The 11,433-nt window shown below is 50.7% G+C and overlaps 3 protein-coding genes across 3 annotated transcripts; 1 reads left to right on the plus strand and 2 right to left on the minus strand.

Annotated features, from left to right (window-relative positions):
* Window positions 1–6,107: 6,107 nt before the first annotated feature.
* On the plus strand, window positions 6,108–8,634 carry BDW47DRAFT_40000 (uncharacterized protein). The gene is made up of 3 exons (XM_024818931.1): window positions 6,108–6,157; window positions 6,219–6,608; window positions 6,743–8,634. Exons 2-3 carry the CDS (start codon window positions 6,312–6,314, stop codon window positions 8,435–8,437), a joined length of 1,992 nt encoding a protein of 663 aa, XP_024671124.1. The 5' UTR covers window positions 6,108–6,157; window positions 6,219–6,311; the 3' UTR covers window positions 8,438–8,634.
* A 492-nt stretch (window positions 8,635–9,126) lies between these two features.
* BDW47DRAFT_39982 (uncharacterized protein) lies at window positions 9,127–9,502 on the minus strand. The gene has a single exon (XM_024818930.1). The coding sequence runs from the start codon at window positions 9,446–9,448 to the stop codon at window positions 9,230–9,232; it is 219 nt and encodes a 72-aa protein (XP_024671125.1). The 5' UTR covers window positions 9,449–9,502; the 3' UTR covers window positions 9,127–9,229.
* A 226-nt stretch (window positions 9,503–9,728) lies between these two features.
* On the minus strand, window positions 9,729–11,380 carry BDW47DRAFT_107404 (uncharacterized protein). The gene is made up of 5 exons (XM_024813002.1): window positions 10,942–11,380; window positions 10,786–10,844; window positions 10,236–10,672; window positions 9,896–10,040; window positions 9,729–9,838 (listed from the first exon to the last, which is right to left on the minus strand). The coding sequence occupies exons 1-3, from the start codon at window positions 11,033–11,035 to the stop codon at window positions 10,418–10,420; spliced, it is 408 nt and encodes a 135-aa protein (XP_024671126.1). The 5' UTR covers window positions 11,036–11,380; the 3' UTR covers window positions 9,729–9,838; window positions 9,896–10,040; window positions 10,236–10,417.
* Window positions 11,381–11,433: the final 53 nt, after the last annotated feature.

Below are 11,433 nucleotides of genomic sequence, written 5' to 3' on the forward strand. Positions count from 1 at the left end.
TCACCTAAAGATAGATCGCGACAAATACCTCAGCGACTTAACCACCCAAGTACTTACCCTCCTAGGAATGTCCATCTCACCTCCCCCCTTCTAACATGCGCCCGAAAAGGCCCGAGCGCAACATCCATGCATCCGATCAACCTGTCGCAATCATAGCCAGCAGGGCGCAGCGTGACCCCCCTCCCCCCTAGCAGCCTGGCCCGTTTTGCCCAAACGAGGCTCAATTAGTGACCTCTGGGGTGTGGTCGGAGGTAGTGTACTGTGCCTAGTAGGCTTTCAACCCGAGATCATACCCATCTAGGTAGAAACGGGGTAATCGTGTGCCCTGCCGTGGTCACCCCCCCATAGTGATTTATCAGGCTGGTGATGACGAAAGCGCCACTTGGGTATGGCTTTGCCCGTTTCGTGTCCGTTTTTGGATGTCAGCATGAGGATCAGGTTGGTGGGAGAATGATACCTGTCGTATGTAGGTGAAGCCAGAGCAGGAAATAGTGGATCATAACCAAGAGAATGATCTCTCTTTGCGCCACGATGTCTACAGCAAAGTTTGGGAGGCAGAGAAGTGACTGCCTAGATCGGTAGTAGGTAGGCGTTCTTTGATCAACGGGGCGCAACACAGCCACTTGGATTTGGATCGATCTCCTCTCTACCTACCTACTTACCTACTTACCTACTTACTTTCCCTCCTCTCGGCTGTCTATACTCCGTGTATAGACATAGACAGCGGCACGGCATTACTTTTTTTGTATTATTTTATATTATCTTTCTCCTCTTTTGTTCAGCTCAGTGGACATGAAGATGGAGTAATGTCTGGACTTCAATCGACCCGGGCACCGACAGCCTCATTGTTATTTTGCAACCTTGAACAGGGATGATGGATGGAAAAGCAGATCAGGCAGAAAAGCTGGTCACCGGGCTAGATGCCCTATGTTCACAATAGATAAAGGTACACGGATATACTTTCCTTGGTTAGGGGAATATACTATATAGACATGTGTATTAGATGTATATAGTTGGGGGGACAAGGAGCAGCTAAACCTAAATTTGAAAACTCTCCAGTAGGTGCAGTAATTTGTCTGGCACATGTGTAGGTATCCATCCTCTTTCTGGGGAACTTGGGCATGCATGAGCCCTGACTGGTGTGCATGTCTTCGTCATATTCTGGTAGCTCGCCTACCGTGACAAAGGTACCTACCTACCTACTCAACAAAAGACAACTGAGAAAGACACCTAAAATAGACACTAAAAAGGAAAACCAAATGGCAAAGCAACTGGGCAACATTACTCACCCAAACCCAGAACCCAAAAACCATCTCATCAATCGAGTCCGTGAGCAACCCGGAAAGGTGAAAGCCAGACATGCATAACCTGCATAGAATCACAGATGGCAGACACTAGTAGCCTCCAACATTCTTCGCACAAAATGTAGTGGACATGGCACAGCCTATCACCCACCCCCCCTTCTCCCACTTCTTTCCACTGGCGATCACAGCTGTCTAGCGGGTCCCACCCTACCACGCCCCCATCGTCCTATGATTAGCCCAAGGCCTTCCATGTTTCTGGAATAGTGAGATGGAGTGGGGGCCACTGGTTAGCGTACCTTACATTTGCTTACTTGCGAGTTCTTTTCCCCTCGCTTCATCGGATATTGCGGAGTGAATATGGAGTAGATGTTAGTAACTAGTAACTAGTTCCTATCGAGGAAGTGGGCTGCGAGGATAAGGGGTTGATTGATTATCGACTGGCTGGGGATGATGCTATGACGATGTTGGGTAGAGACATGCATCCTATCTAAGGATGCTATTGTGATCACCTCGATCGAGCAAAAGAACGGGTAGGGTACTTTGATCAGGATGGGCTTCCGACCGGGGAAAGAGACGCTTCGCTGGTCGTTGCTCTTGACATATCCCGCGGTCAACGCTATAGCGGAAGTAAATCCAGCTTCTGGCGACAAAGCGCTTCGCTCTCCCCCCGCGCTCGTGCCATCGTAGAGAGACCACAGCGGAGTTAGTTTTACGCCCCTATCTTCATCAGAAGAATAGAAGTTGTTTCCGAGACACCACGAACGGCTCATTCTGTCTACCAGTCCGGGTAACAGTAGCATAAGAATGGGCTGTTTCACCTTCGCATTAGTGAGCTTAAAGGGTGGTTCACGCGGCCCTCTTTTTTCCCCCCGCGAGTGCCAATCACAGGGAGGTAGGCCTACTAGGCTCTAGAGGCGCCAAAAAGCGGTGTCGCTGAGTAGGTGGGATTGGGCTGGAGGGGCGGCTTGGTGGATGAAACAACTGTGTCTGTCCATACATAGGTACATCATAGATTCTGCACTATACCGACAAAAGAGTCTGAGTCGATTCTGGCCGCTGCAAGATCAAACCACTGCCCGTATGAAACAATGAAACGATCCTCCTTCGTACTTTGCGATGACTCGGTCGTCTTCCATCGTATCCACCGTGTTTACCGGGAGATAGATGATTAGGTCATTGATGCTTAAACCTATCCTGACCGCCATGCCATGCCATGCCACGACTAGCCATCCTCTCGCCTCGCCGTTAGTCCGTCCGTCCGTCCTCGAACAACGTGTACGATTGTTATATAAGCCAATACTCACAGTCCGTAGCATAACGGGATAACACGTGACAATAAACGGGCCAGTGCCGATTGTGGCCCAATAAAAGCAGGGAATGTAGACTACTAGTCCCAACTTGATTCGACTCTCACGGGTCACCCGAGACTCACCCACCGTTCACAGAGGCGGCTACTCCGAGGGTCGCTCTAACTTGCTGGAGTAGGAGTAGTCCATTTCTCTCTGGCTCGGCGAGTCAAGAGGATAGTGTTGGATCGTCTGACTGCGACTACGACCGGGCAAGCACTCTCCCCAAAGACGGGATAACGGATAACGGATAAAATGACGCTGCGGGAATAATGATGTCAATGTCAATATTACTATGGAGGTCTTTAATGGACTGTATGAGTTATTTTATCGATTTATTTTATTTTGATGATGATTGTTATTATTAGTTTCTAAGAGTTGCCCGGAAAGCCCGAGGAACTTGGCATACCATCCATTGTACCTTCGTAGTAGATAGTGTACAAGTGTACAGTACTGAATATCCATGGTCGGAACTGAGCCAGCCACGCGCGGGCACCCCCGAACCATGGGAAACACCCGCGTGGTACGGTGGGCTCGTCCCGAGGCCTTGTTCTAATTGCACTGTACGTACTCTAGAGGTACTGTAGGTACCTCCCATGTACCTCCAGTGAACAGCGAAGAAATGATAGACAGCCAAAGCCAACTAAATCAGGTAGAGATATCTAGAGTTTACTTTTGTTGAAGTTTACAAAACAGGGTCATAGCATTGCTACCCAATGGTTTTTACTGAACCTTCTATCACGGGCTGAGGACTGAGGAAGGGAAATATGATTAATTATCCGAGATTGGTAGGTCCTGTGCCTGTGCCTGTGTGTGTGCTGTGAAGGGGGTGGTGTGTGGGGGGGGAGGGGGGGGGGAGAGATGTTCAGTTTGGATGGGATGGGATATTCACGGGGGAGTAAGTTAGTGGTAAGTGGTGAGTGGTACTATTCTTGGGTGTGACCCGACGGCATCTCCTACCTTGCGATGGACGGACTAGGGATGCGAAGGTGTACTCGGCAGTAAGTAGAGTGAGGGAAGAGATCGCCAGTTGAAGATGACTTGGAAGGGCATTTTTCTTCTTTTGACTTGGTGGTGGTGGTAGTATCGGCAGACTCGCATCTAGAAAATTCGCATGGGTCGCACTGTCCAATCTGGATAGGTACACTGGTCGGTAGAGTCCACCAGTGGTTCTAATATTATGCAACAATCACTGCAACAGGTGAGAATAATCCGATCCGGAAGATGAAGAAGAAGACTCATATTGTTAGCAAGATGGACGGATACATTACGTACCCCATACCCGGTGACTTCCTGGCTTCTGTGGGGGGCGCAGAGAGGGAGTCCAAAACGGGTGTAGCCTATTCAACGTGGCACAGCGAGAGTCGAGGGGGGGGACGACCTGCTGAATCCCCGAAATGGGATAGGTGACTCTGACTGGGCTACTGACTAGTAAGTTGGAAAATCGATGATCCATTGAGTAGTTACTAAGGTAGGTGGGTGAAATGAGTGGTTTTTTTACGGCGTTATCAGTGGGGATATTGATCTGTTATTTGTTGATCAAGAGGTATCGCGTATTTGATACATTTCACCATGGTTTTGCGTATGGCTTCTAATCCCCATACAGATTTCTATACCGGCGCCAGATCCACTGTGGATGGGGCTTGTGCTTACCGCTGTTGGCGCTGGGGATGGTGATGGAGTCGATATTCTCGGTAATCTACAGTATTCTGTAATTTGATGGTTTGGACACCCGGAAACGAAGGTCGAGAGCGGTAGCAGCTCCATCAAGCACTCTACAGACTGAACCGAGTGTGGGCGTACCTGACCCAAACGATGGAGCGATCATGACCAGGGACGGTAAATCAATCATAATCAGAATCAGGAAGTAGGAAGATGATAATAATGAAAATAGTGATAATGGAAGAATTATCAGTTCCTAACCGCTCTTGCTGGTCCGGCTGCGGGTCGATGTGATCCGTTTCGCTGCCTCACTTTAGGGGCACACCGTGTTCTTTCTTACATCTCAACGTGATTTGGTTTGATTTCACGTATTTATTTCCTTTTATTTTATATGTTTTTGTCTTTTGACATGGATGAATGGTAGATTCCCGCCCAATTCCCAGTACCTTTTCACATTATTATTTTATTTTATCTCTTTCTTCTTTCAGGTATTTCCCTCCCCTTCAATTTCTTGATTTTGGACTTCCCGTCTGTCAATCATCCTGAGTGGCCCAAACTGAGTACCTAGTACTAGACCCTCCAGGCACTCACGTTCCCGATCTGACTCTAGTACTTGTCGGCAGTTGACCAGTCAGTTGGCGTGTTACCTTGATGGATTCTCGCTAGTCCCGAAATTGGATCGAGAATCGACATCATCTTCCATTCAGGGTGGACACCATGGGTTCGTGTCTTCTGGACTTGACGCTCTTCAGACACTAGCGTCCTGATCACCGTCCCGAAATAACCCCCAGCCATCAGCCATAAGAGATGTGGTGGAGGGAGGGAAGAGATCTTCTCACCCAACAAATCCCAATGGTTGGAATAGCAATGAGACAAATCAATGAAGATGGAAATTAGGCGCGTCGAGACAAAGAAAGTCACAAAAAAAGAAAAGGGGTAAAACATAAAAAAAGAGAATAATATAATAAAATCAATAAATGAACAAACAAATAGAAAATACGAATTTGATTAAAATCAACATCCAACCCATAGAGAGTTCCATACACCAACAGAGGAAAACTGGATGCTGACCAGACAAGGCTGTTACTCGTTCGAAGAGGAAGTTGGAGAGTCCAGACCCTTTGCTGATCCACCTGTGGTTACTATTATGGTTCTCTTATTTGATCTCTTCTTCTGATCCATTTTAATTCCTCCCGAGACATTATTGGATCTATTATACTTTGACCACGTTCGACCTGGATAGATCGCCCAAGTCCCTCCAAAGTCCCTCCAAAGTACCCTCTGATCGATGGAATCATCCACGCCATGGACTCCTAACCAGATCAATCGACTAGAAGGTCCTTCCACTACTCTGTCCTGATATCCTCCTGAAGTACCTTCATTATTATTATTATATCATATTATATTTATTTATGATTATTTTATACTCTTTACTCCGCCATCTCACAGACTTGTCATCCCCCACCCCGGTCTCCAATCGACATTCATCTCTCGCTCTCTCTTCTCTTCTTCGGATCTTTTAATATTCTCGTCTTTTCTCCCCTTTTCATTCCATCTTGTTTTTTCTTTCCTCTCACTCACTCTTCTACTCCCTTCATCATTTCTCTTCCTTTCCCTTGAAACCCTGACCTTTCTGGTGGAGACTCCATAGTATTGGATCGCCACTAATCTACTTGTCGCGGTCCCCTCCCTCGTCTCTCATCTGGGGTTGACCTGGTTCAGCAACCTTGTGACGACCGATCAGTATTATTCCTTTTGATGCCCCTCCTTCTATATATCTTGAATTTGCGACACATCCCACCAGTGGTCGCCAAATTTCAAAGAGTTCATATCCTTCACCTTTCGGTCAGTCTTCTCCCCATCGTCCTCGTGATAATACTCCGGATCGGCATTGACTCAACGCTAGCAGTGATATTATCCGTCCCTTGCCCAAGCTGTTTGGTACTGAAAGCAGCTCCTTGGATCCCCCTCCTCACCCGGCCGGAAGGACGTTTCCAACATGTCCGCCACCATGGCCAACGACGATATGTTCTCGACCACCATCTCTATGTATCGGGACTATTTCATGGATCAGCACTCCCATCTCTCGGAGTCGGAACGCAATCAGCTGTGGAGCCAACGTTTGAGCTCATTCATCCCGACGACGGCCTCGTCGTCCAGCTATCGCCCGGTTCCCGGCTCGGACTTCCTTGACCTTGACGCCTCGCCGTGCGAGAAATCTGGGAAACGGACCCGCCAGGAAACCCCCCGGACTCTCCCGGTCTCTGGTCCTCCGCCAACAAAACGACGAGTCACCGTACGTGATTGATCCTTGGTCTTTTGCTCCCGTCCAGTCTCCCGTCTCTGCCCACCCTGTTCCTGTTGAGCTAGCATATCCACTGTTCTCTTCTCTTCACTCGCGCCAACGGTCCCTGGATTGACAATTGGCAGACTCCGGAACCCCCAGTGACCGTTGACCTGACCCGTGACCTGTCGCACTCGTCTTCCCCGGCCGCCCCCCAGACTACCCGAAAGGTATCTCGATCGGCGTCGCGCAAGGAGGGCGTCGCGTCTTCTATGGGTCTCGGCTCCACCTCCCGGCACAACACCTCCATGGTCCGCTCGCAGAGCCAACAGACCCCGGTGTCCCACCAACATGCCGCCATCGCCGCCATGATGGGTCAGCGACAATTCGTGGGATCTCAGCGGCCCCAGCGGCGCCTGGACTACGTGAACGAGTACTCCCCGTCCGAATATACTCGGCGCTATCTGGACGGACCACAGGGTCAGGCGGGCATCTCGGCTCTGTCCATGACGCTCGCCGCGGACCCCACGATGACTGGACTCCAGCAGTCCCATCCGCAGCCGAATTCCCAGCATCTGGGGACCGAATCCGAGCTGCTGACGGACTTGTCCCGTCTGGGTTCTTCCTCGATGGGCGATCTCGCAGTCCCTCCGGCCTCGAGCGCCATCGCGATGAGCCGAAGCCCGACCACGGACTCGTTGTGTGGTGGCTTGGGCATGATGAGGTGCGAATCCTCCGATCCGAGCGTGGGATCGGGTTTCCCCTTCCCCTGTGCCACCGGTTTCTCCTCCACTACGCCCCCCGTGAACGTCCCCTTCATCAACCCGTTCACGGCACAGCCCTGTGGCTCGCAGGCTGCGTTCCCTTACCACGAACCCTCCCCCCTGTCTCAGTTCTCGTGCTCCGCCCCTCCCACCACATCCTTCCCACCCTCCATGCCTACAATTCTTTCGTCCCCGGCGCCGGAAATGAAGCACTCCATGTCCACGGAGAGTGACAGTTCATGTCTGTCACAGCCCTCTCGGGCGGCGCGGCGGACGCAGGAGCAGATCGCACAGGGCACACGCCCTATCGCCCCTAAGATGGAGGCGCAGCACAGCTCCCCGCCGAAGACGGGCGAACAGCACAAGATGATTCGCATCTCGTCCACAGACGGGATACCGAAAGAAGTGGCTGCCATCCCCAAAGCCTCTGTCCAGCGGCCTCCGCGCCCCAAGACCTACTGCGATCTGTGCAACGACCAGCCCGATGGCTTCCATGGGGAGCACGAGCTGCGCCGACACATTGAACGGGTCCACGCCGTCGTCCGGAAGGTCTGGGTGTGCAACGACATCTCCGCGGGCAAGACCTTCCTCGCCAACTGCAAGGCGTGCCGGAACGGGAAGCGCTACGGCGCCAACTACAACGCTGCCGCTCATCTGCGTCGCACTCACTTCAACCCGTGCCAGCGTGGCCGAGGTGGTCGGGGCAAAGACAGCGAGAAGCGGGGCGGCAAGGGCGGTGGAAACCACCCACCCATGGACGTCCTCAAGCACTGGATGATCCAGAGGGAGGAGATCGTGCTCGAAAATGCGCAAAGCTACGTGGACCAAGACCTCGGCGGGGACGACCTGGCCGTCGCTCCGTCCACCGAGGTCGATGAGTCATTTTGCAGCGTTTCGACGTCTCAAACGACTGATCCGGGCCTCGCCCTTCCCCAGTTGGATCAGTCTGCTCTGATGAGCGACTACGAGGCCTTTTCGACGGGCTTCCCCATGATTCCCATGGACTCAGCGTCCCTCGATGTCCCGTGCTACTTTGACTCGCACGCGCTCCCCCCTGCGATCGATTCGTATGTGTGATTTCATACTGTTGTCTGTTTATATATTAGACCTCTCATGACGCCGGACCTTTGGGTTACCTTTTCTTCTTCTTTTCATTTCTTTCTCTTTCGACTTTTTTTTTTCTCTTGAAGTTTTACACTTTTTATCTTGTCCATTTCTTTTTTCTCTGCATAATATTTCCACCCCTCGTCATTATAATGCGTTTTTTGCTTCTGTATTTACTGATTGATTATTGCTTTCTTCTCTTTCTGTGCGTGGATTGTTTGCCTTATGATTCTTTGTTCCGCGGGATTACTACATTTGTGCTTACTTTGTCTTTTACTTGAACTTGCAACGGACTGAGGCCGAACCAGCCGGCTCTCGAGATACCCGTTGCAGGTGATACGACATAATGTGTGATGAACAGCAGTCTTCAGCCAGACTCAAATTTATGAATGTATTGATTTGGAAACAGCAACAGCAGAGCCCATCCTGAGATGGGATTGATCACATGGTTGAGACCTTTCCCCCTTCGCACCAATTTGAACAAGATGCAACGGCGTCCTCCGTACGTAGAGCGGTGTTGAGAGACAGGTAAGCCGGTAACATCAGCAAGGGCGATCATAGCAGCGGTGAGCTAGCTGCTCGTGGGGTGATCCTGTGCTGTGCCCAACAGTTCCTTCCATACCAGGGATCGGGATGGATTTTGTGGACTCCCACGAGCAGAGTGGAGACCCCGAGAGAGGGGGGTAACAACCAGTCATGATGGAGTCGGACACCGTGCTAAGGTGCCGTCCTATGGGTGTCCGTGGTTGGGCGGCTACTAACACCCTACGTCCGCCGAACTCTGGCTTGTCGTAGGGAGCAGGGCCAATGATGTGGCCACTGCCCACTAATGAGACCAAATCGCCGTGAGTTGGCGTGGCTGGTGTTTCCCCACAGACGGGACTCGGCGGTTTGCACTTCTATAGGGCTGGATTGATGTGGCGGAGAGAAAGCACACGAGCACATGATCTGGTGTATTGTACTGTAACGACCAAACCTATCCATGGGTCATCTATTGCCTTGTGATGGTCCTCTGGATCAGTGGGATCTGAGGGTGACGCTGATAAGTCGAACAGATGAGTTCTACAACATGATATAATTCTGTCTTACTCTTCCTGCATACTCCACATGTATTTGGTTGTGAGAAGGGTCAGAAAAAGCATGGCTGCGGAATCATACCGAGACCCGTAATACCGAATAGTAATACCGAGTACCGCATCCCCTTGATTAGTTAGGATTGATTGTTGACGGCCTCAGTCAGTCCAGACCTTTTCTCTTTTCTCTTTTCTCTTTTCCCTTCCGACTTGTCCTTCTCTTTCCTTTTTAATCTTCCATTCATTGTTTTATTTTTAATCTTGACTATTGATTCGTGTTGCTCTTCCCTTCTGGACCACGGTGGGTGCCTCTTATCCATCCTCTTCTCCCTCCAACAAAACTAACGGGCGAATTAAGTTAATCTAGTGGTTCTTGTCCCCTTTCAGAATTCCTGCTGCCTATTCCCTCTCTCCCCTTCTCTTTTTTTTTTTTTCCTTTCCCCCCCCCATCACCATTCTCCATCCCATTTTCCCTCGACCCGTTTGAACTTGGCATTCTTTAGGTACGTCTCAGCTCCCCTTGTAATTGGTGCTTGGCTGGTCACAATCGGGGCTGTCGCTTCGATTCGCCAATTCCCCCTCCCGGTTGTTGTTAATTGTTATGACTCCGATTTGACCCTCATTCCTCCCTCTCATCTCTCGATCTGAATTGACTGCACATCGATGCATGTGGCTTACTCCCAGTTTTGATTCTGCAGATCCCGTCGCGCAACCATGAGTTCCCAAGGATACTACAACGGACCGCCGCCGCCTCCCCAGGCGTAAGTGTCGCAGCGCGAACACCCCCCCTCCCGACCTGCCGTCTCCTATTACCCCCCCGCTTGACCGTCCCCATGCACGTCGCAATTGGATCGTGGATCTCGGACCGCCCGAGTTTGTTTCATACTGCATCTAGCCCAGGCCTATTGGGGAGCGATTGTCGTGCGATTGTCTCCATCTGGCGCCCGCGATCAGACGAGTGACATGGGGACTGGCGGCTCTTTTTCGAGCACCCGTTGCGTTGGCGCAGGGCGCTAACTCGTACTCCATATTTAGATATCCTCCTCAGGGCGGTTATCCTCCTCCCCAGGGCGGCTATCCTCCGCAGGGTTACAATTACCCTCCCCCTCAGCCTCAGGGCTATCCTCCTCCTCAGGTGTGTTGCGACTTGATACCCCACACCCTAGTGGTGCCATACGCATCAACGAAAAGGCTCTGGGACAACAGACGGGCTATAAAATTGTAAACAGCACTGACGAATGCCATTAGATGCAATACCAGCAACAACCGCCCCCGCAGAAGAAGGACCGTGGATGCCTTGGTGCCTGGTAAGACGATATTGCTTTCTTTTCTTTCTCCGCGAGGAGATCCCCTTTCTCCTTCTCCCACTGTTTGTGACGCTTTCGCTGACTTCCTTGTCTTCAGTCTGGCTACGCTCTGCTGTTGCTTCCTCTGCGAGGAGACCTGCGAATGCTGCTTTGACTGCATCGAATGCTGTGAGATGTGCTGAGCGGAACATCCTTCCCTCTATGAGCGAACGTACGACCTCGATGAAATGTTAATCTCGATTCCTCGTCCGGCGGTTTGAAGGTTGAGCGGTGCGCCGGGAAGCACCTGGAAGGCGGACATTAGTCCTTGCACAATCCTTGATGTCTCATCTTCTGCTCTCATTCTCCTATGATTTGCTGGAACGTGAACTTTTTCCCTAATGCTTTTTTATTATTTTCTTCTTTTTTCTGCCGCTTTGGTACGGCTTATGGAATAGGTTTCTTTTTTTGGGTTTGATTATCATTCTTACCAATATTATTATTGTATTTCAAGCAGAAGTCCCTTTTTTGTTTTCTCTTGCTTCGCGACACTTTCGAACATGGCAACTCTGGTTGTTTAATACCATTCTACGGAGTAGATGTCTTGAAG

Source organism: Aspergillus candidus (assembly GCF_002847045.1).
Source record: "Aspergillus candidus strain CBS 102.13 unplaced genomic scaffold BDW47scaffold_29, whole genome shotgun sequence".
Classification (NCBI taxonomy): domain Eukaryota; kingdom Fungi; phylum Ascomycota; class Eurotiomycetes; order Eurotiales; family Aspergillaceae; genus Aspergillus; species Aspergillus candidus.